This window comes from Sardina pilchardus, chromosome 7 (assembly GCF_963854185.1).
Source record: "Sardina pilchardus chromosome 7, fSarPil1.1, whole genome shotgun sequence".
NCBI lineage: Eukaryota > Metazoa > Chordata > Actinopteri > Clupeiformes > Clupeidae > Sardina > Sardina pilchardus.
This window is the reverse complement of record NC_085000.1, coordinates 3,700,024-3,722,591: the sequence shown is the minus strand read 5'-3', so window position 1 is coordinate 3,722,591 and position 22,568 is coordinate 3,700,024. Positions and strand designations below refer to the sequence as shown.

General features: G+C 47.1%; 1 protein-coding gene across 3 annotated transcripts in view; it reads right to left on the bottom strand.

Annotated features, from left to right (window-relative positions):
• vps13d (vacuolar protein sorting 13 homolog D) overlaps positions 1–22,568 on the bottom strand; it is a 62,874-nt gene that overhangs the window by 27,131 nt on the left and 13,175 nt on the right. The window contains exons 24-51 of one of the 3 annotated variants that reach the window (XM_062540347.1): positions 22,364–22,544; positions 20,371–20,595; positions 18,471–18,687; positions 17,773–17,986; positions 16,928–17,099; positions 16,551–16,666; positions 15,946–16,167; positions 15,196–15,470; positions 14,813–14,946; positions 14,470–14,625; positions 14,074–14,275; positions 13,480–13,554; positions 12,706–12,903; positions 12,106–12,195; positions 11,330–11,470; positions 10,978–11,109; positions 9,306–9,411; positions 8,202–8,354; positions 7,616–7,751; positions 7,393–7,440; positions 6,636–6,786; positions 5,498–5,714; positions 3,168–3,415; positions 2,524–2,715; positions 1,610–1,736; positions 929–1,071; positions 690–820; positions 222–397 (exon numbers count right to left, since the gene is read on the bottom strand). In XM_062540347.1, the coding sequence (XP_062396331.1) occupies positions 222–397; positions 690–820; positions 929–1,071; positions 1,610–1,736; positions 2,524–2,715; positions 3,168–3,415; positions 5,498–5,714; positions 6,636–6,786; positions 7,393–7,440; positions 7,616–7,751; positions 8,202–8,354; positions 9,306–9,411; positions 10,978–11,109; positions 11,330–11,470; positions 12,106–12,195; positions 12,706–12,903; positions 13,480–13,554; positions 14,074–14,275; positions 14,470–14,625; positions 14,813–14,946; positions 15,196–15,470; positions 15,946–16,167; positions 16,551–16,666; positions 16,928–17,099; positions 17,773–17,986; positions 18,471–18,687; positions 20,371–20,595; positions 22,364–22,544 (4,578 nt within the window). The remainder of the gene's footprint in view (positions 1–221; positions 398–689; positions 821–928; positions 1,072–1,609; positions 1,737–2,523; positions 2,716–3,167; positions 3,416–5,497; positions 5,715–6,635; positions 6,787–7,392; positions 7,441–7,615; positions 7,752–8,201; positions 8,355–9,305; positions 9,412–10,977; positions 11,110–11,329; positions 11,471–12,105; positions 12,196–12,705; positions 12,904–13,479; positions 13,555–14,073; positions 14,276–14,469; positions 14,626–14,812; positions 14,947–15,195; positions 15,471–15,945; positions 16,168–16,550; positions 16,667–16,927; positions 17,100–17,772; positions 17,987–18,470; positions 18,688–20,370; positions 20,596–22,363; positions 22,545–22,568) is intronic. The other 2 variants (XM_062540348.1, XM_062540349.1) reach the window with 2 other exon arrangements.

Genomic DNA, 22,568 nt, shown 5'->3' with positions numbered 1-22,568 from the left:
CAACATAAATGAACAAACAACACAACCAAGTCACTGGAGCTTTAATAACATACAATAACCAGCAGTTAGTAGATTGGTTTGTAGGATATCATCAACTGACACAAGTGCTCATCATAGGTAAGAGACAGAGTAACCACACCACAGAGTAACACTGAGCTCAGTCACAGTTCTTATATATGACCTCGATGACCTGATGGTTAATGTGACCGGAGTGTGCCTACCTCATGTTGACGTGAAAAGACTTGGGCTTGTTGACCTCGAAGCCTCCGGACCAGGTGCAGTTGGTGTTGTCCATGAGGCGCACGCACAGCAGCTGGTCGTAGTCGTTCCGGGGCCAGTGGAAGACCACGCTGGAGCCCGGCAGCGTGGAGATGTAGCCCTCGGGGTTGGTCGTGCCCTGCAGCACACCGGCGAGAAGGAACAAGCTTTGGCATTTCAGAAACACAACGTGTGGAATATACTGGCTTATTGTGAGGGGGGGGGGGGCACAAAGGCTGTGTGTTGATGTTGGGCAGTGAGAAGAACAAGCTATGATATTTCAAAAACACCATGTGTGAAATATACCGCATTAATGTCAGGGGGCAAACCAGCGCTGATGTCTGAGAGTGTTTGTTTTTATTAGTACTAATATTTCACAGCAGCTGAATGGTTTGGGGTGAAGTTCCAGTGAAGAGTGAGCGACTGCTGACCTTTCCTCTGGCAAACTCCCTCTGCGAAAACGCCAGCTTGTGCGAGGACCGGTTGTCGAGCAGGTAGCGCGGAGCGAATGTCACGATGTGGGTGTCGCGATAGCGGCCTTTCCCTTTCCGCACGTTGATGCCTACGAACAAACACAGCCTGCCACTTAGTCGCCACTTCATCAGGTTCTATTGCAATAGAGTGTAAATAGACTTCTTGACATACTAGTACAGGCCTGGGGGCTACTTGCCTATGTTGTAGATGAGTCCGGGTCTGAGGCCGTGCTGGATCACCTTCACGGCTCTCACACCGCTGCCTCCGTCCAGAGAGAAACCCTGACACCAGCCAGGGACGCCGTCAGGGTGGATGTTCTTCCCTATCCGCATGGTGCACCTGAGAAGGAGAAGGATAGCGAGAGAGAGAGATGAAGAGGAGAGGGGAGAAGATTGATGGAGTGGATGTGACAGAGAGAGAGAGAGAGAGAGGAGAGAGAGAGAGAGAGAGAGAGAAAAGGAAAATATAGTTATTTTAACAGAGAAATAACGATGACGAGAGTGACAGGACATGCCACATGAAGGGGCTGATGGAACTAGAGTGAGCCGTAGAAGAGATGAAGCAACTAGAGAGGAACTGCAACTTGTCCCAACTCTGCAAGTATGCTGCCCATCTCTCAAGTGGAAGTTAGTTGGAAATGTTGACAACGAAATGAAAGAAAAAGTGAAAATAACTTCAGCAAGTTGCTGACGGCATCAGAGGTGCATGTGTGTACACACACACACACACTCATTTTCATACTGTTATAGCTGTACGTGTTTTCTGTACTTGTTCTCAGTGCTGTTTGTCCATATTTCCTTCCCATTCTCACCTCTGCTCAGGTGCATGTGCTCACACACACACACACACACACACACACCCTATGTCCTCCACTCACATGTTGGGCTGCTCCTTGTCTGTGTAGCAGAAGAGCAGCGGGCTGAGGCTGCGGGCCATCTCATGCTCCTCAAACTGTCCTGACGCGTCCGCTTTAGTGTTGTCCTGTCTGAAGATGAGCGGGAGCCCTGCAGCACACACACACACACACACACACACACACACACACACACACACACACACACACACACACACACACACACACACACACACACACACACACACACACACACACACACACACACACACACACACACACACACACACACACACACACACACACACACACACACACACACACACACACACACACACACACACACACACACACACACACACACACACACACACACACACACACACACACACACACACACACACACACACACACACACACACACACACACACACACACCCACCCAGGAGAGACACACTCTCATTGAAACAACGATCTGCTGACTTCCCACCGAGAGGGTTCAATTCAGTTGAGTTGCAGCTAAACAGTGCCATTAATGATGAATGCTGTCTTAAGGCAACTTACAAAGCCTGAGGCTTAGCAGTCACTACGGAGCAAGTAGAGCTCCTACTGTTTATGAGACTACCGCAATCCCAAAACTCCATCGACATTACGCACTGGAACTTTTCCTTACGCGTCTCTACAGTATATTGCTCTCTACAAGGCAGCAAAGTATAGGAAAATAACATTACACAATACAGGTTTTAGTGTCAACTTCTTTTTTTCTGTGTGTGGAGTGTGGAAAATCATGACAAACTTCATCATAAAATGTCTTCCCAAAACGACCTATTGAGACATTATTTCACCACAAGGCCTACTGCCTCAACAGCACATGACGGCTGCTCCACTGGGTCCACTGGGACCACAGCAGCAGCAGCAGCAGCAGCAGCGCTGTTTACCGGTCTTGTTGATGAGCCAGTACGGGGAGGAGATGAGGATCTTGAGCGCTCCCTGGGCCCTGAGGATGATGCGGATGGTCAGGCACAGGAGGCGCTTGTTGGCGTCATACAGACGCATGCGGACCACGTAGTTCTGGGTGCCGGGGGGGATCAGCAGCTCCTTGCACACAGGGAAGTTCTCCAGGAGAACACCTGGGTGGGAACACACACAAACAGAGGACGCACGCAAAGTCAACGCACTCAAAAAAACAAACATGTAGAGTACGCACACAAAGTCAATATTTATTTTTCTTATTGATACGCTCAAAAAGTTGTTAAAAAATAGCATGCAGCGCAATGGCAGGAAAAGCAATGTTTGAGTTTTATTCCTGCAATATTCATATCTCACCGGCAGCACTGTGCAACGAAACATAACACACAAACAAACCCACAAACACTCTTCAGGCAAAAGCTTTGCAGGAATGTTGGAACTTGGTTGACCTATTTTTAAACTGTAATCCAAATCGAGACATAAAATCCCAAAAGTTTGCCTTTCAGTTCAGAAGGGTCTTAAATCTCACGACTTTCAAACGGCTAACACCACATGTTTTGACCTCTAAACTAATAAGCTAAGGCGATAGAGCTGAACGCTCTATCTCACTCACCCAGCTCCATGTTCTGCGAGGTGTCTGCGGCGTGCAGCACGGCCTCCTTGCCCGGCTTCATGGTGCCCTTGATGGTGGTGCCTTTGATGTAGTAGTTGAGGTCGCAGGGCAGCAGGTTGGCCAGTACGAGCGTGGGCAGTAGGTAGATGGTGTGGCCGGGCTGGCGGTAGATCTGCTTGGCACCGCCGGCCACAGTCTTAGCAGGCTTCTGGTCAGGGTAGTTCTCCTTCTTAATGACCACACAGAACCTACGAGTGAAATATATATATACGGTTACGGTTATGTTGCTTAGCCGACGCCTTTGTCCAAAGCGACATACAAACAAAAACAAAACAATAATTAAATTTAGCAGTTTAGTAGACTATAATGTTGACTAAAGAGAATGGCAACATAAACAATAAAAAGTATCAATATAAGCAAAGCTAATGAAAAATACAGCTGCAAGCAGCAATGTAGGGGCCAAGCAGTAGGCCGGAGTAACTATGGCAACTCAACGCTGTTAGGTCAATGCCGCAATGAGACATATGGCCGTAAGCAGTCAGAACAAGTTTCATGTCTAACGCGTCAAAAGTTACAAGCCAACTTGCATTTTTGCTAATTGCAGGCATCCTACAGGTCAAAGGTCACCAAATTTCTTAGGCATCCTCACGAACGGGTCACGAGTCCATTTACTTAGTTTGGTTTTGATAGATTCAAAGGTTGCTGAGATATGAGCTCACTTCATGTTTGGCGGCTTCACACCCTAGGGGTCAAAGGTCACCAAATGTATTGGGCTTCGTCCCGATTGGGTCACAAGACCATATACTAAGTTTGGTGTTGATAGATGCAAAGGCAGCTAAGATATGGGCTCGCTTCCTGTTTGGCGGCTTTGCCGCGAATTTCTATTGGCTGCAATGGGCAAACGCTTCTGTCAATTGTTACAGAAATCAAAACACTAACAAGGCATGGTCTGAAGATGGTCTGTGCCAATTTTGGTGAGGATCAGTTGGAATTTGTGACCTAGGGAAATCAATCAATTACGTTGATGTCACAAGTTGTCATCTGACGACATAAGTATCTTCCGAAGTATTACTACACATCACTAGTACATTGTAATTCTAAGCACAACAGCAGCTACAGGCCAAAAGGCATGTTTTTGAATTACAGTGCCCCCCAGAGGTCAAAGGTCACCAAATTTCTTGAGCGTCCTCCTGATGGAGTCACGAGTCCACGTACTAAGTTTGGTTTTGATGCGTGCAAGGGTTGCTGAAATATGAGCCAACTTCCTGTTTGGCGGCTTCGCCGTGAATTTCGATTCGCTGTTTTAAGCGAACAGTAATACTTCCGGAGACGAAAAGCAATGTGTTGGCGAAACATATTCTGTGGATGCTCCACGTCAAGTTTGGTGTCGGTCGGACAAAATTCGTGAGAGAAGTAGGCTTTCAAGTGTTTTTGATGAAATCCAAAATGGCGGAAAATCCATCATGGCTGAAAATGACGTCATAGGGTGCGTTGAACTCGGGCAGGTCCAAGGATTCCAACGATACCTGAGTTTTGAAAATCGGACAAACGGGTCAAAAGTTACGTGCATGAACGCACGTCCAAATTTGACCTGTTGGTGGCGCTAGAGTGTATGAGGTGCCGACATGAAACTTGGTGTCATGAATCATTGGACTGTCCCCAATTACTGTGCCAAATTTCAAAACTTTTTACCAGTCGGTTCTATGGGCTGCCATTGACTCCCATGACGGAAGAATAATAATAAGAACACTAACAAACACAATAGGTGCCTACGCAGCTTCACTGCTTGGCCCCTAATAAACAATGACTAAATGGAAGAATAGTAAATAAACAATAAAGTCATTCACAGCCTCACGTATTTGATGTACTGTACATACTGTATACAGTATGTAAAACAGTTTCTAGGAAAATGTACATTCTGTATCTGTATAAGCGAAGAAAGTTTTTTATGCCCAAAAAAGTCTCAGTTGTCATATAATTATCTATTTTCAAATCATAAGCGGCCTGAACCACTTCTGAATTGTGGCACACTGCCTGAAAACGGCAAACTGTTTATGCCACATCAGTGGGAACAAAGTTAACAATGTTGGAACTTGGTTGACCCATTTAAAACTTTTATCCAAATTGAGACATTAAAATACCAAAAGTTTGCCTTGAAGAAGGATCTTTACCCCCCGAGATTTGAAGTCATGACTTTGGAACTGCCAACCCCACAGTTTTATTATGCACAAGTAATCCCGTTAATGAAACTCCTGGGATGAATCTGCGCCAAAAAAACAGACTGACTCTGCAACTAAAGAACGAAAAAGCCCGGTCGATTGCTTCCGCACCTGAAGCTACGCTTGAGCTGGTCGTCGAAGTCGGCCGACTGGCACTCCCTCTTGCTGCTGCTGACCTCGCCGGGCCGCTCCACGGTGGTCCAGTGGATGGGCACCTTGCAGAAGAAGAGGCCCAGGCCTTTGGGCCGCGCCTGCAGCCTCCAGGAGGTCAGGTGCAGCGGGATGGCCATGGCCTGGCCAGGGAGGATGGGCGGCAGCACCACAGGCTCTGGAGGAGAGACGGAGGGGATAAGGGAGAGTAGAGAGAGAGGGAGCCAGGGAAGGAGGGAGAGAGAGAAGAGTGGAGAGAGAGAGAGAGAGAGAGAGAGAGAGAGAGAGAGGGAGAGGAGTAAGAAAAGGAGAGAGGCCAGAGATGTGGGGATAAAAGGAGGGGAGAGAGAGAGTGTGTGAGAGAGAGAGAGTGTGTGTGAGCTCCCTCCTACATGTTCATGTTCATGACCTTTAAGGTATTTCCCAGAACCAATCAGTCTTTATCTTCTGTCTTGCCCTATATCACACGCTTACATACAAAGACCGATTTCTTCCCCCTTTGATAAGACACATCTCCTGCAGCCCTATACATTCCCTCCGGTGAGAGCTTAGTGGAACTTCCATATACATTTCCCAGTCCCTCTCCTCGGATTAGCCCCGAAGCTCCCGGTAACTCAAGTCCCTCCACGGGCCAACAGACACACCAGAGCGTAAGCCCTCGGTGTCAGAAACTGTCCGTCACAGCAGAGGTGAGGCTGGGAGAAGTCTGGCGCGGGGGACTCGGCCAGATTAGCCTCAGGCACAGGCCAGACGGCAAAGCCCTTCCTCTGAGACGGAGCTAAGGAGGCTGAGGAGTGTAGTGTGTGTGTGTGTGTGTGTGTGTGTGTGTGTGTGCGTGTGTGTCTGTGTGTGTGCCTGGGGGGGGGGAGGTCATGGATCAGTGCAGGCCTTAATGAAACATAACTGAGCAGCAATCACGCATGAAGTATCTGAGTAAACAGAAAAACATCTATAAAATTGATTGACTGCATGTTGTGCAGTGTGTGATGAGAGAGTGATGAGAATTTGCAGTGAAGGAACAGCATGTTGGCTTTGTTTTGATCTAAAGTGCCCCGTTCAGTGTGTGTGTGTGTGGATTGTGTGGGTGGAGTGGACTCACTGTCTGGAGCTGAGGGGCTGTCCAGACGGACCTCCATGGGCACCTCCAGCCGGTTCTTGACCGTGAGCGCAGACTGCACCGTGATGACCTTACGGGCACTGCCCTCCATGGTGATGGAGAAGACCACCCGCACAGGGGGCAGAGCTGAGAACTACACACACACACACAGAGATAAATATCAACAGAGAAAAAGAGAGAGAGAGACACACACCCACAGGCAAAGAGGTAGAAAAAAACACACACACCCACACACGCTCACACGCACACACACACACACACACAGAATTACAGCTCTGTGAGTCATTCAGACAAGCACAAACAGCTTCATGTTCCCAAGTGATGAATGGGGACTAATGAGTGAAGAGATGAATAAGAGCTAATTAAGATAAGGGAGATGGATGATGATGATTACACAGACATCTGCAGCCCCTCCACACCAGTGGCACACTGACAAAATTACAGTCACTAACCAACCCTGAGCTCCCTGTGCACAAAAGATGAATACGTAGGAATTAAATGAAGAGGGAATCAATAACACGGGCCATGCAGACCTGTTCAGACCTTTTATCCTCTCCTTTGCACACGCACACGCGCACACACACACACACACACACACACACACACACACACACACACACACACACACACACACACACACACACACACACACACACACACACACACACACACACACACACACACACACACACACACACACACACACACACACACACACAAAAACACACACACGACTTACATAAACATGTGGGTGTATAATGTTGGTTCTGCTGATTGGGCTGCCCACCTACAGGAAACAGATCAAGGATGAATTTAGCATGGGAGCAGTAAACAGGTCCACACACAGCAGGCGCTTCATGTCGAGCTTCACAGCCATGATCTCATGTGGCATAAAGGTTGCGGCCCGACACCATTCATTAGCCAGGAAGTGGTCCAAAGTCATCAGGAAGCTCCACACTTACCGTGTTTGACGGGTTGTTGCGGTCAGGGTTGGCGTAGCGGAAAAACACCCCGACTTTGTCCACGGAGACGGGCTTGACCTGCTCCCAGCCCCCAACACGGACCAGGAGCTGGTGCAGCTTCAGTTCATGGGTGTGTCTGCAATACACACAACCACGCAGCTTTAGCACTTTATTTCTGCACACGCTAAGCACAATAGCCATGCAGATACAGCAGAGAGCAAAACAGATAAAGGGACTAAACGGCTGCACTTGCCCAGGATGGAGAACACAATCAAGAACACTTTATACTAAGGACACACACACAAACACAGCTCTGTGGCGGGGGGTGAACAGCGTAGAAATGTACACACCCACGCATGCACGCTCACGAACACTCACGCATGCTCACTCACACACACACACACACACACACACAAACACTGTGATGCCAATTGATGCAAAATGCTCAAACTATCATGGCCATCAGTGGTTGTTCACAAGCATAAACCCATTCACACATATTTCATATAATTCAACTAGAGCAACTCAAGGACACAAACAGAGTCATGGTTACAGCATTGCTGTGAAATGATCAGCGGTTGTTCACCTGTGTCTGAGTTTCTCCCGGGCCTCGAACTCGAAGGGGATCTCCTCCCCAGGAAGCACCTCTCTCCACTGGCTCACGTTGTGCGTGTCATCCGTGCCGGGGCCCTGCGTATCGGAGATGGAGTCCACGCTGCCGCTGTGAGACAGCGCCACCCTGTGTTCACACAGAGAAAGCACACCGTTACTGGAACCACGTCTATTCAGACCACCAATGTCAGCGTGGGTAGACATCTTATTTAAGAGTGGAACAGACCCTGATGGACTCTGATGAAAACACACAAACTTGTAAAGGGACCAGAGAGAACCAAGTGAGCATACTGCAGCCTATAGGATTCACTTCTTAATCCTACTCATGAGGTGGCTCCTGGCAGCTGGCACACGGAGCTAAAACTTCAAATATTTTATTGGTGTGCCTCAGATTCCTTGACTGCCTCATATGCAGCTTACATACAGCTTACATAACTTACATACTTTTTTTTAATCCCAACACATCACTCGCCCTCTCCTCTCTTCAAATCCTTGTGTTCTCTTCCTGGTCCTCCTATAACAAGTGTTGCCGTTGGCATAAAGAACCTTCAGCCCCGTAACTATAACGATTGAGAGGCATGGCCTCGCATGGCTCCTCTACAGGTCTGATCAACTTCAGTCCTGTAGATAAACCATCTGACTAAACAAGCTACTCCATTGCATGTTGAACCCAGCCAGCGTACACCAAGAAGTCTAAGTGTTAAAATCAGCTGCAAAGAAGTCGACAGAGGTCCATCACTGTTGACCATTCGGCAAAGACTGTATTGATTTGGACCACAGAGGCACATTAACTGGCTCCTGGGTCGTATCAGTCGTCTAACCATCGACTTGGCGTGCACTGGCCTTTAAACGAGAGTCATTTTTATCTGGGGGTTCCTGACAAAGCTAAATAAACTGTGACTTTAACTAAGTAATAAGCACGCAGTAGCAAGTGTATAATCCATTCTCCATTTATCTTTTCTTCTTCTCTCCTTCTTCTACACACAACTTGTAACATAAACAGTCCACTCATGTATACAGTATGTATGAGCGCCACCTAGAGGCACGCGGAACATTAACACCACAACAGGTTCCTGACCTGGTGGGTGTGGTGGTGAGCGTGGCGAACCACATGGTGCAGCCGGTGTGGTTCCTCAGGGCGTACGGGATGAAGGGCTGCCTCCTCTTGGACAGCTTGACGTCCGCTGGACACGTCCACAGAGAAACACTGGGCGTTAGACAACACACTGTACAGCCGTATGGCTACAGGCTCACACTTCAAATCATGTACAAACAAGCACCAGACAACTATCGACAAGCTGCAGCGCAATGATGAGCAAAACATACCAGTACGTCAAAAAGGAAAATGAAACCAAGAATTGTCCATTTGCCTTTCGAACAGTGCAAGACAGCAAAAAAGTGACAATTTCCTTAATCTTTTTTCTTAACGAGTGCCGTGTTCTTCCAAGAATACCACATGTGGATGGATTCTTTAGCACTTCACTGCACCGACAACAAAGTGACTGGCCAGTGCAATGCTTCATGGGATGCTTGTGATGCAATTGTGTCGTGAGTGCTTCTAAATTTGGCATGGTTGTCTTTGTCATATTTGGGAGAGTTAAGTGAAATGTAATTTTTACATCCACATTGAACATCAATGCTTCACAAGAGGGACAAATGGGAATTCACTGACGACTAAAAACAAGTGAGTTCTGTTCCTCCAAGATCAGTGATTAAATAAGTAAAACTTGTTAACAACTGAAGAGGGTTATCCCATTGACGAGTCAGGAAGAGAGGTTAGTACATGGGTTAATGAGCTGGGAGGTGACGACACAGAACACACAAACAAAAAGAAGCTTAAAAAAAAAAATAGAAAAATAAAAAGATAAAATGAGAAAAGAAAAAGTGAAATTGAGCCGTAAGGCAGAGGAAAGCCTGCCCCTGCACTTATCCAGCCAGCCAGCACCATACACAGATAAGAGAGACTTCTTCAACATTAGCGGCTAGCCTACTCTGGCTAAGAACAGTACCTCGTGCATGAATCTGCTGCTCGAGGCAAGTCAAGCTGGCAGTGCTTCTAGTTCTAAGGTGGGCAAGAGGAACACCTGACAGCAAAGAGAGACAGTTAGACCGGAGAGAAAGACATGCTGCCAGAGTTGTAGAGAGAGAGAGAGAGAGAGAGAGAGAGAGACAGACAGACAGCTAGACTGGAGAAAGAGAGACATGCAGCCACGGTTGGAGAAAAAGAGAGACAGGAGGGAGGGGGGCCGACACTGAGGGAGAGACAGTGACATGTGACATGACAGATCAGAGGAAGGGAGAGGTTCCGGCTGTGCTCATCACACCACTGACTAGTCATGCTTCAGCACTTAATCACTCATCAGAACTGTAGAGTACACTGACTTCTTATTTATCTTAGTACTTGCGACAAAAGTACAATTGTCATTATAAAGGGACCATAACATTTTTTTTTCATTAAATTACAAATTGTTCATTAAATTACAGCATAAATTGCAATAAAATACCACATCAACCCACCCGCATTTGCACATTTTTAAACACAAGCAAAGGAGTACAAGTGAAACTTGTTCACTCAGAGAGTAGCTGAAGCAAAAGCATGTCTATTTCCCAGCATAACTCAACTTCAGCAGAGCTTTCTCATCACGTTCCCTCACCAGTAAACATTCATGACATGACTGGCACTTGTGACTGCCCGGACACATCTCAACAGGGGCAGGAGGCTCCAGGAGCCCGGCGTCCGGGGTACTTACTCTGGCCAAAGGAGGGGGGATCCACGGAGGAGCCCATCCAGGAAACGGAGGCCGAGCTTTGGGGAGGGGGCACCACGTCCTCCTCCTTGCAGTAGTCGGCCAGCCAGGACGTCTTGGTGGTGCTGTACTGCTCTGTAGGGTCAAGGTTTGGGGGGGGTGGGGGGGGGGGGGGTTGAGGGAGGGAGAGGAACAAGGTTAACAGAGGGGTGAGAAAAGCGCCAGAGGCTTCATAAATATGGACTCAAACCTCCAGAGACAACAAGAGCGCGGCTGTGTGGGAGTGCGGAGCGGGGGCGCTGCCCAGACACGGTGGCGGCAGCGGGCAGCGCCCAGCGCCCAGGCGAGCCCTTACCCAGCAGGACGGAGGTGATGTTGACGTCCAGCCGCTGCTTGGCGCGCACCCCGAGCTTGAGGCGCGGGGGATGGAGACGGCCGGCCGCCTGCTGCTGCCAGGTGAGGAAGCACGGCCAGGGCTCGATGAAGGGCTCCCAGCCTACGCACGCACGCACACACACACACACACACACACACACACACACACACACACACACACACACACACACACACACACACACACACACACACACACACACACACACACACACACACACACACACACACACACACACACACACACACACACACACACACACACACACACACACACACACACACACACACACACACACACACACAGATAGATGAGGGGGGAGGAAGCACACAGTCAAATACACACAGACGTGCAGAGGAAAGGGCAAAAAACATACTCAAAATGTATACACACAATCTGACAGGCAATAGACAGAAAGGGAAAGGGAAAATACATAGAGACACACACACACACACAGAGCAATGCATCTCATTTGAATAAACAGAGACAGACAGGCAAACAGACACAGAAACACATATCTCACACGCCTAGACAAACACACACACACACACACACACACACACATTACTGCAAACATACACAGAGACAGTAAATCAGAAGAGAGTCATGAAATGTTGTGCAAAGACGTGTAATGGCAGGTGTGTGCCAAGCCTCCGTCTCCACATAAATCAGGCGGCGGTTTGGTAGTGTGGTGACGCTGCGCTCCCTCCAGCTCCTCAGCTCCAAGCATAACCCACCTGACAGCTCTCTGTTGTAGTAATCTCCAGACAGGGTGAAGCTGGCATTGCCCTCCTGGGTCGAGCCGATTCTCTGCAGCATGTACAGCCCTGTGGTGGGGGCACGACACAAGTTACACACACACACAGACACACACAGACACACACAGACACACACAGACACACACAGACACACACAGACACATACAGACACACACACAAAAAGTCTTTAAGAGGGCTGTGGTCTGGAGTTAGCTGATTTAGGCCTGATGACCAAAGCTCAGGTTGAGTGGGACGACTAATCATTGAAGCATACATAAAATGTTTGCTTGTTTGCTAGTCAGTAGTATTCAACAGCATTCACTCCAACAGCTACAGAATCTCCATCTTCTCATTTCTATAGTGCAATTAATTTACCAAAATGTGAAAAAAGATGAATTTGACATTATTATTATTATTATGTTTATTCTATTAATATGTACATTATGTAGCATTATAATTTTGTTAAAACTTTCTATAGCTTTCATGATAATATTTGGTCACGACCATTGTTTAATGCATATCTGACATTGTGCCAGCCCTACTGTACACTATAGTGTCCCATGAGGAGGTCTGTCTTACGTGAGAAGGTGAGCTCAGCCAGTGGGACGTCGCAGTCCAGACAGTCGTCGATGAAGCAGATGCACACGCTCTCGGCCTTCACCTCGATGCCCGACAGCGGCGGCGCCGAGTGGCTGCTGGGGTCCGAGTCGTCGCGCGGCCGGCCCAGCGTGCTCTCGGCGTTCTCCAGGAGCCACGTCGCCGCCTGGTCCAGCTGGCCTGGGGGACACAGTCACACACACAGACACACACACACATACACACGGTTACCCGTCATGGTGAACATGCGGTCATAAGCAGACATCCCTAAACAACGTACAGTCATTTCCTGTGTATTAGCCGTATTGTGCATAAACTGCAGGCAGTGTTTTATGCCAGTTAAAAGAAACAAAACCACATAATATTAACTGCCCTCATGTATTAACATCATAGCTGAAGAAAATGAGCAAAATCAATGTACAAGCTGCGGCTAATAGTTGGAAAATTACTGCATGCATGCACATACATGCACATAAACATACATTTACACACTAAAGATGAAATAACCTTTATCTTTGATAAAAACAAAGATTACCACACACAAAAACACACACACACACACACACACACACACACACACACACACACACACACACACACACACACACAGACACAGACACAGACACAGACACAGACACAGACACACAGTCTTGCAGTTCTTGCTCTAACCAACATGTATAGTGCACAGTAAGTCAAATGAGTACAGTGGCCAACTTCTATAGTGAAATAAGAGGTCATTCTGTTGCCGCAGGTCACCTTTGCAGTGGATGAGAGCCCGTTTGCAATCCTCCTTCCTGAAGCCCAGGTCTTGTAGGCGATTCAGCTGACCCTCTGAAGAACACACCATACCACACCACAGAAGAAAACACACCTCAGATAGTGTCTTAGAATGCAGACAAAACAGGTCTCTGTGGAAAGCATACTGTAATCTTTTCTGCTATTCATAAAGAATCAAAATGACATGGATGTCCCAGATAGTGACAAGATGTATATACAGAGAACCACATTTAACCAATCGATTAGAGCTGCAATTGGCAAGATGTTTTTGATCATATTCACTGAAACCGGCAGTATGCTGACAGAACAACATAAATCAGCCGGTTTTTAGAAAAAATCCTGCACTTCTACCACCATCTAGAGCCTATGGTCCAATAAGCACATGGGCTGTATGATTATTGACAGGTCTGACTGTGAATCACAGTTTGTGCAGTCACTAACAAGCACAAACTCGATAGGAGGATGCTCCATGGTAGTCGGGGAGGGGCACGAGAGTTGCATTCAAAATGTCCCCTCAATCTGCCAGACTTGTCAACTGCATCTTTAACCATCAATCCATCTGGATCTTCTTACCCAGCAGCATCTCCGTCTTGTGCCTGAAGGAGTCCTTTGGCTTGGCAGGGGGGTCAGTGGTAGAGGTGGACGTGCCGGGCAGGGAGACAGTGGACGAGTCACTGGGGCTGGGGGAGCCAGCCGAGGGAAGGGACTTGGCAATAGCCAAGAAGAGCTGCACGTCATTATAAGACAGGCGGATGTCCAGGGCTGGGAACTGGATCTATAAAGGGAGCCCAACAGAGGCGAGCTTAAAACTTGTATTGATTTCCATCAAATGACATAACCCATCTTTTGCTAACAAGGCAAAATGGCTCTCTTCTAGAAAGTTTGCATTTGATTTGTGCACTTCAGTTGTGTGTGTGTGTGTGTGTGTGTGTGTGTGTGTGTGTGTGTGTGTGCCACAGTCCCCCTGACCTCCAGAAGCGGGGGGAAGTCCTCGATGTTGAAGGCGTCCAGCAGGCCGGAGCTGCTCTGGTAGGTGGGGCTGCCGCACAGCTCCATCTGGACGTTCACCGGGTCGATGATGGACAGGGCCGTCTCCTGCTCACTGCCCAGTCGACATGAGAACACCTGGACACACACACACAGAGTTTATTTCATAGCCTCTCAGCATACAATCTGTCAATGTCACAGCTTAATCAACAGATTGTTTTCTATACAGAAACAAGATCGGAAAACGAATTCTAAAACGAGGTGGGTTGTGGCCATGGCATGGGTATTGTAGTGTGTTGATTTGTGAGTATAAGGGCACGGTCACCTCAATGCCAGCTAGGCTGCCAGAAAAGGGGCGGTCCAGAAAGCGAGGCTTGTAGGTCAGTACGGTGGTGCCTTTCAGAATGATGGCGTTTGTGTCCAGACAGGAGGAATCTTCCACCACCACAAACTCAGTTCCTGAAGAAAAACAGAAACACAACAAACAGAAATCGTTTAAAATGCCATAAAATGCAAGCAAGGCTCACCAAATTCTTACTGTACAAATGTATGCTTTTCTGCTATTGGTTATATTTTACAAATAGGTCAAGTGAACTTAGTACATTTAGAACGATCAAACAAATATGCTGCATAGAACAGAAACTTTCCTTCTATCTTTATCTTGCTTTCTGACCCAACTCAGGGAGCTCCTATTGAACTATACTATACCTGTAACATTGATCTTGACCTCCAGGTAACGGTCCTGAGTGACTGGCACTGTGGACCTCTTGGTCACCACACCACTTTTGACCGTTTTGGGCATGACCGCGCCACTCGTGCCGCTCGAGTCGCTGCCGCCACTGGGCCAACGTTGCCGCGGCGGCGCCGCGCCCTTCTCCACGGGCATGCGCAAGAAGTCTCGCACCAGCTGCAGCCAATCAAAGATCAGGAACACACGCAGGTTGTTCAGCACCACGGTGAAGCAGGAGGAGTCCCGTGTTGATCTGGAAGTAGGTAGGAGCACCACATCGTATCATTATGTAGAAACATATCACGCATAAATCATATAAACGATTCTTATCATAGATATTACAACCTAAGATACGTATTGCTGCTGACAGGTGGAAACCTTGAAACTCCACATATGCTGTTGTTTTTCTTTTGACAATACAATGTTGAAATATTTTCACAATAAAAGTTTTTTTTCAATTTCCTGAAGACGAATGGATTTGGGGATACAAGGTTTTCAACAGACAGCAGCGATATCCAAGTCATTTGCATGACTTTTAAAATCTTCACAGATCTAATTCTGAGGTAGTAAGTCATAAGCAAAACACTGTAGGTATTAGAGAACAGGTACAAGCATTAAGATGAAGTATATGACTAATGTTATGGCTCAGTTCTCGGAAAACACCCCCCTGCTGTGGTCCACCCTGGCAGGTGTCTAGTCCAGCCCAGTGTCCCCTCGGCTACAGCTACCTGTAGTGCAGCTCCAGCTGCAGAGAGGCCCGGTTGCTGCCGGTCTTGGAGGGCTGCAGGATGCAGTCGAACACGTTGTGCTTGCTCTTGCTCCCGCTCGGCCTCGTCGTGGAGCCGCCGTATCGCGTGTCGTAGGCCAGCAGAGAGTGGGACACCAGGTTCACCGACTTGGAGCCGTTGGAGAACGACTCAAAGAGCAGCTTGGACTTCATGAAGTCAAACCTGGAGAGGAAACAGATACAGGAAAAGGAATTTATGGATTTATGGATTTATGACCAAATGAAAGAGAAATACAGAAATAGACAAACTAAACAATTAAAATGAATTGAATAATCACATTGACATTACATGTGAATATTGAGGGGTGGGGAGGGTCTACTGGTTAGGGCTTCGAGCTTCAAACTGCTTTGCATTGCGACAGGATTTTTCCACCAAAGAAGTGTAAAGTGAAGTGAAATACATAGTCATCACTTTTTTTTGCTATTTAAATATGTTCCTGCAATCTACCTGTACCTAACCAGGCTGTGCGTGGACCTTCGTTTGATTTGGACAAAAAGTTAAGACTTGCAAGTACAAAAGCTTTCCCTTTCACAGTGGCCACCCACCTGGCTAGAGACTTTTTGTGCCCCTTGGATTTGGGGCTATCCAACAGCTCCAGACTGACGTTCATCATGTCCACCAGGAAGGAGAGGCTGGTGTACACATCCCCACTGAGCACCGTCTGCACGTCACAAGCACAACACACATCATCAACAAGGCCTTTAGGGACTACTTTCATTCAGCGTAGGGATATCACAGGAATACGTCACGTCACACATCAACACACATCATCAACAAGGCCTTTAGGGACTACTTTCATTCAGCGTAGGGATGTCACAGGAATACCAGACAGAAATAATTAACATTCACATTTACATTTTTACAAGCCAAAGACCCCTAACTTTTTGTGAGTAGTGTATGATCTATTTGATGAGTGTCTTACGTAGTTGCTGGGGTCCTGCAGGTTGTACGGCCGCAGGAACTCCTCCACCGGCTCGCCCAGGTTGAGTTCCAGCAGGCCGCGGATCAGCTGGTACCGCTCCAGGTCCAGAGAACAGTGGACTGACGACAGGCTTCCGTGGATGGACATGTCGGGTACCGCATGGCTCAACTCCCTAAGGAGGATAAAAGAGTCAGACGTTGACAGGACACAGCAGAAGAAGAAAGAGGACATTTTAAAGAGGAATGTTTGATATTTAGGTGGTGTCATTATACTGTAGGTAAATTTGATTTATGAAGAACAAGATCTGTCTGTAACCCTTTTTCCTACACCTTCCCTATCTGTGACCTTTCATATCAACTATTTAGCTTTCATATGACTGAATCAGCATATTTCCAGACATGCAGAACTGAAACCGAGATGAACAGATCCTCTTTGAAAACACTGAACTCAGACTAACCCCAGTTTGTTCTGCTTCCCTTTTATATCAATATGGCATACATGTGTATGAATGAAAGGTTGTCTAGTGGTGCACAGACTTTTCTGATGCAAATGTGACCTCATGTTTAGAGTTAGAGTTTATTAAACGGGCCTCATCATTTAGAGTTTATAAAGACCAGCCTCATCACAGACTCCAGTTATTCATAGGTGTAGGTACATTACTCTCATACAATACTCATGTCAAAATATGACAAATTTCTCTCTTGTCTTTTCATGAGCTGATATCACAAGCGAGAGCGATATCACAAAGAGAGAGAGAGAGAGAGAAAGAAAGAAAGAAAGATAGACAGAAAGAGAGAGAGTGAGAGTCAGAGTGAGTGTGTGGTGTGGATAGAGGAGGCGCTCACCTGTCCAGGTTGCGCTCCACCTTGAGGCGTAGGTGGCAGCGCTCCTGCAGCAGGCTGCTCCCGCTGCGCCGCACCGTGTAGGAGGTGAAGAACAGGTCGGTGTCCGGCCGCTTGCCCGCGCTGTCCCACGGCTCGCACGGAAGACGCTCCGCCGAGAAGATGTCCATCTCCTGCAGGTCCAGAGAGATGCAGTCCAGCAGGCACACATGCTCCTCTGCAGGGGGGGCACACACACAGAGGGAGAAGATTTAGCAGCACGACACACACTCACAACAGCAGCGGGCTGTAGGAAGACACTGCTAACAACACTTATGTATTATGGTCAGGGACAGAGAGATAATTACTTATAATAGTTGGCATATACTGTATAATACACTTTATATTTATTTCTTAAAAGAGATTCCAGTGAAGGATTTTTTCAAGATATGGGGGGTGGATAATACAAGTATTAAAAGTGTGCTTAGTTCTTGTTTTATATACCTCTGAAACACTACAAATGCCATTCAGATTTGGGTCAGGTCATTGAGTGTTCACAGCTCCAGTGCAGTTGAACAGAAAACAAGTCAGAGCAAGTCTACTAAGAGCAGCCAGTCCAATCTGCCATCTTAGAATTAACAAAACCAGTTAGCATTAACAAGCTCTGTGGGGGGGGGGGAGGAGGCGGAGGAGGAAGGGAGGGCTGTTTTGTTGTGACTCACCTGGGTCTAAGGGCACGTCTACGTCGGGCATCCTCCCTTTGGCAGCCTGCGGGCGGCCCAGGGTGAACCCTGAGCTGGGGCCTGAGCCGGAGCCCGACGCTGAGGTGGAGGCGGTGGAGGTCGAGGCTGAGCTGCTGGAGGATTTCCCCTTCTCTGCAGACTCCTCGTCACTGGGCTTACTGGCGCCCCCTGCTGGCGGAGTGCTCTTTACACGGTCCTTCAAAACCAGAGCAGCACGGTCAGTCAAGCCGTTCACTTAAACGGTACGTGATTGCCAACATCAAAGGCTCAAGTTTAGGAACACTGTCATGTTTTACAGAACTTGGACATATTTTGCACACATTGTATAAAATATGTGATACGTCTTGAATTATGAAATATGGCAAAACATTCCTCAGTGTACAACACTATGTAGAGGAAATATCAGCTTGATGGTCTTTTGGACCCCCACTGATGACTTCAAGGCAGCGCTGCCATATCTAACCCTAACGCCTTCCAGGCAGCGAGCCTTGAAGTTGACGGTGGGGGCCCAAAAGACCACATATCAAAGTCTTAGCAGAGAAAATGAAATGACCAGTTACACAAGAGCACACAAAGGGACGTGTATTGTAAAGTCTTAAAAGTTCTCTGACAATCCACCAGCTTTTCTGAGCAGTCTTTGCAATATCATCTTGTATTAGGGCTGAAAGATTAATAAAAATCGAAGTCATGATCTGAACTAATACAAGACAAAGACAAAATCACAAAGGAAGCAATTAATTGTTCCACTAATTCTGACCCCATGGTCAGCAGTGTCACATGCTCTGTTTTTAAATGAATGCCGTCTTTGTCTGAGGTACCATACGTGGGGCACATCCTAACCAATCAGATGTGGCCATTCGTTAAGCTATATTTGGAAGTAATTTGGGTTTTCATCCTCATGTAGATAGAGCAGTTCATATTTCATTGTTACCTTAACTTATAATGCAACACATGTTTTAAATGTATTATATGGTGAATCTTGAACCGAAGCTCGACTTATATCACAGATCAAATTGAAATTTTAAAAAAGAATTAGGTAATTTCCCCAAATTGTTCTGCCTAATCATATACAGATGAATCAGTGTAACCTCATACAGTACAATACAATACAATGCAATCATGAACTTACATGTATAGTTAAGTCATAGAGGGAGGAGCATGCAGAGAAGAGAAAAGATTAATAACCAATCAGAAAAGAGAAAGAAACAGCCCAGGTCAACCAACACACATGGACACATCCTGATACCTTATAGTACGCTGGGTCCTTGTATGAATTTGCATGCAATATCAAATTCTTCACAAAAAACAAAAATACATCTATTATAGATCTTAACACCACTACAGACACACACACTAACACATACAGTACAACACTATATTGGCAACAATACTATACTGATCGACGACAAAAATAGAGCTAGGATTAAAATGATGGACTAAGTGAGTGGCATGCATGCTCAGAATAGGACATAATTGGTGAGTGAATTACAAACCTCCTCCACATCACCCCACACCAGTGCGGCTGTTACGAGGACACGCCCCGGGTAGAACATAACGAGACGGACTGCATCCATGAAGCACTTTCCTCATGACCTCATACAGAGTATATTACAAATATCAGGAAAACAGGAATGCTTACAGCAACTGTGTCCTGTTTAGTGATGCCGTTTCATTCCCATTACCCAGAATTTGGTCAGAAGGTGGACCACATACATTATATTTACAGTATGTACTCATTTCTTTAGTGTACATAGTACATACTACTAGAACTAAGAAGAAACTGCTCCATGAATGGCAATCTCAGACAGGTTTGCACGAGCGCGGCGTGGTGCGGTGCGGTGCGTGGCATAGCATAGTGGCATGGATGGGCAGGACTCACCAGAGAGGGGAAAAAGGCATGTGCCATGGTAAGTTTCTCTACCTTGTCTCTGAGAGAGAAGGTGCCATGGGTGCCCGCGGACAGGAAGCAGTTGTGCACGCGCAGCTGGCCCAGGTTGGCCACGATGAGGCGCGGCGAGCGCGAGCTCTCGGGGATCAGCAGCACCGGCGCGCCCGCCTCGATGTCCAGCAGCACGCGCGATGCCCGCTGGGGACGCTCACGCACCTGCCAGGGAGAGGGAAGAGGTCAGGTTAGAGTTCAGGGGTCAGGGAAGAGGTCAGCTTAGAGTTCAGAGGTCAAGGACAGGCCTGAGGGGGTACGTTGTATTTATTTATTATTTTCTTAAAAAAAAAATATATATATATATATATATATATATATATATATACTGTATATATATATTTATTTTGGGGCTTCTCTAGCCTTCAGTGACAGGATAGTAAAGAGTAGACCGGAAATGAATGGAAGAAAGATGTCTCCAATTTCGATAACAGGGTTTTAGACTCCAACATTGCAAACTTTTTCTAGTGGGAAATTTACAACAAGCTACATGCTAAGAGACAAAAGGTGCAATGAGTGCATAAAAATGACTGGTCTGTGATCTGCGAGAAATGAAACCGTCTGTCCAATAGACGTGCATGTTAGCATGATCCGAATCTATAGCGGAGTAATAACTGACAACATTGCTTGCTGAGAGCCGTATGAAGTGTGTAGATGATGAAGATAAAGTGCACTCAGCGTTGTATCACACTACCGATCTAATAACAATGCAAAGAGACAGACACCTGCGAGGAGCTGCACAATGACTCACTAAGCAGTTTAGAGACTGTACTACAGGGCTGGAGGATTGGACAGAGAGGGAGAGAAGGCTGCATAAGTAGATTAGCGTTGCCCTTTTAGATGCGATCAAAGTTAAAACTCAAAAGAATCAATTCAATTCAAATCAATTGAGAGCAATGGGGCATTAAGCCTTTGTAATGCGCCGCTACCGAACCACCGTATCTTGAGATTAGGGGACCAGTTCGACAGGTCAGCTCAGTATCCCTCCCCATCCTGCCTCAAGGGCGCTTTCACACATCCAAAAGAGTCGCCCCCGTCGGTTACTGGAAATGGGAGCTGACAACTTCTCAGATTAAACTATGCCTTCACAGCGGGTGGGGGCTATAAGTCTAAACAGCACCTGGACCAGTGCTGGCTATTTTTAACAGCAATCGCTGTGACCACAGGAACTTGGTATTGGTCTCTAGGTAAATAAAAGCAAATGATTTGGCCATCGTACAAGCGGGTGTTGGTCCACTGTATTATTTACTCACGACTTTATCCATATTCCCTAATTTTATGATTGAGGGGCTTAACATTGTACCAAGAAGGAGCCAGCAGTCCACAATAGAGTAAAGACTACCAGTCAGCCTACATGACAAAAGTCCTACAACATAAAGACATTCTGACAGTGGTACAGTTCTAGCTGGTTTCTGCGTCACAACAAATAGGTCAGACGAATAGGAATGTCTGTGTGCGTCTGTACTCAGAGAACAAAGATGTCCCTGTAGGCCCCAGTCGTGGCGCGACTGGCTGGGGCACCTGCACCGCACGCCGGCGACCCGGGTTCGATTCCCGCCCCGTGGTCCTTTCCGGATCCCACCCTGCTCTCTCTCCCACTCATTTCCTGTCACCCTACACTGTCCTGTCTGATTAAAGGCATAAAAGCCCAAAAAAATATCTTAAAAAAAAAAAAAAAAGATGTCCCTGTAGAGATTACTAACATGCCTGTCTGCGAGGTTACAAAGAAAACAAAGAATATTTTACCAGATAATTAGCAGAAGATGTTCCTGCTATAGGCTAATGCCTTTGAACACACTGGCTATATAATAACACAAAAATAAAAAACACACATAAAATGATTCTGCGTGCATCCCTGCATCCCCCAGTGGCCAACAAAAGATGCACATTCGGGCTACCTCCTGTCCCTGGCTGCCCCCAGGAGTCTACTCACCGCCTGGCCCTCGACAGCGGCCCTCTGCCTGCCTAGGACGTCCTGGAGCTGGGTGAAGTGCTGGATGAAGGCCACCACTTCTGCCTGGAAGCGCTGGGTGTGAACGTACTGCACCGAGGCCATCTGGAGGGACACCTTGATGTCGCACTCCCTTTCCAGGTATGGATCAGGCTCACCGTACCTTTGGGAGACAAGCAGTTCAGAG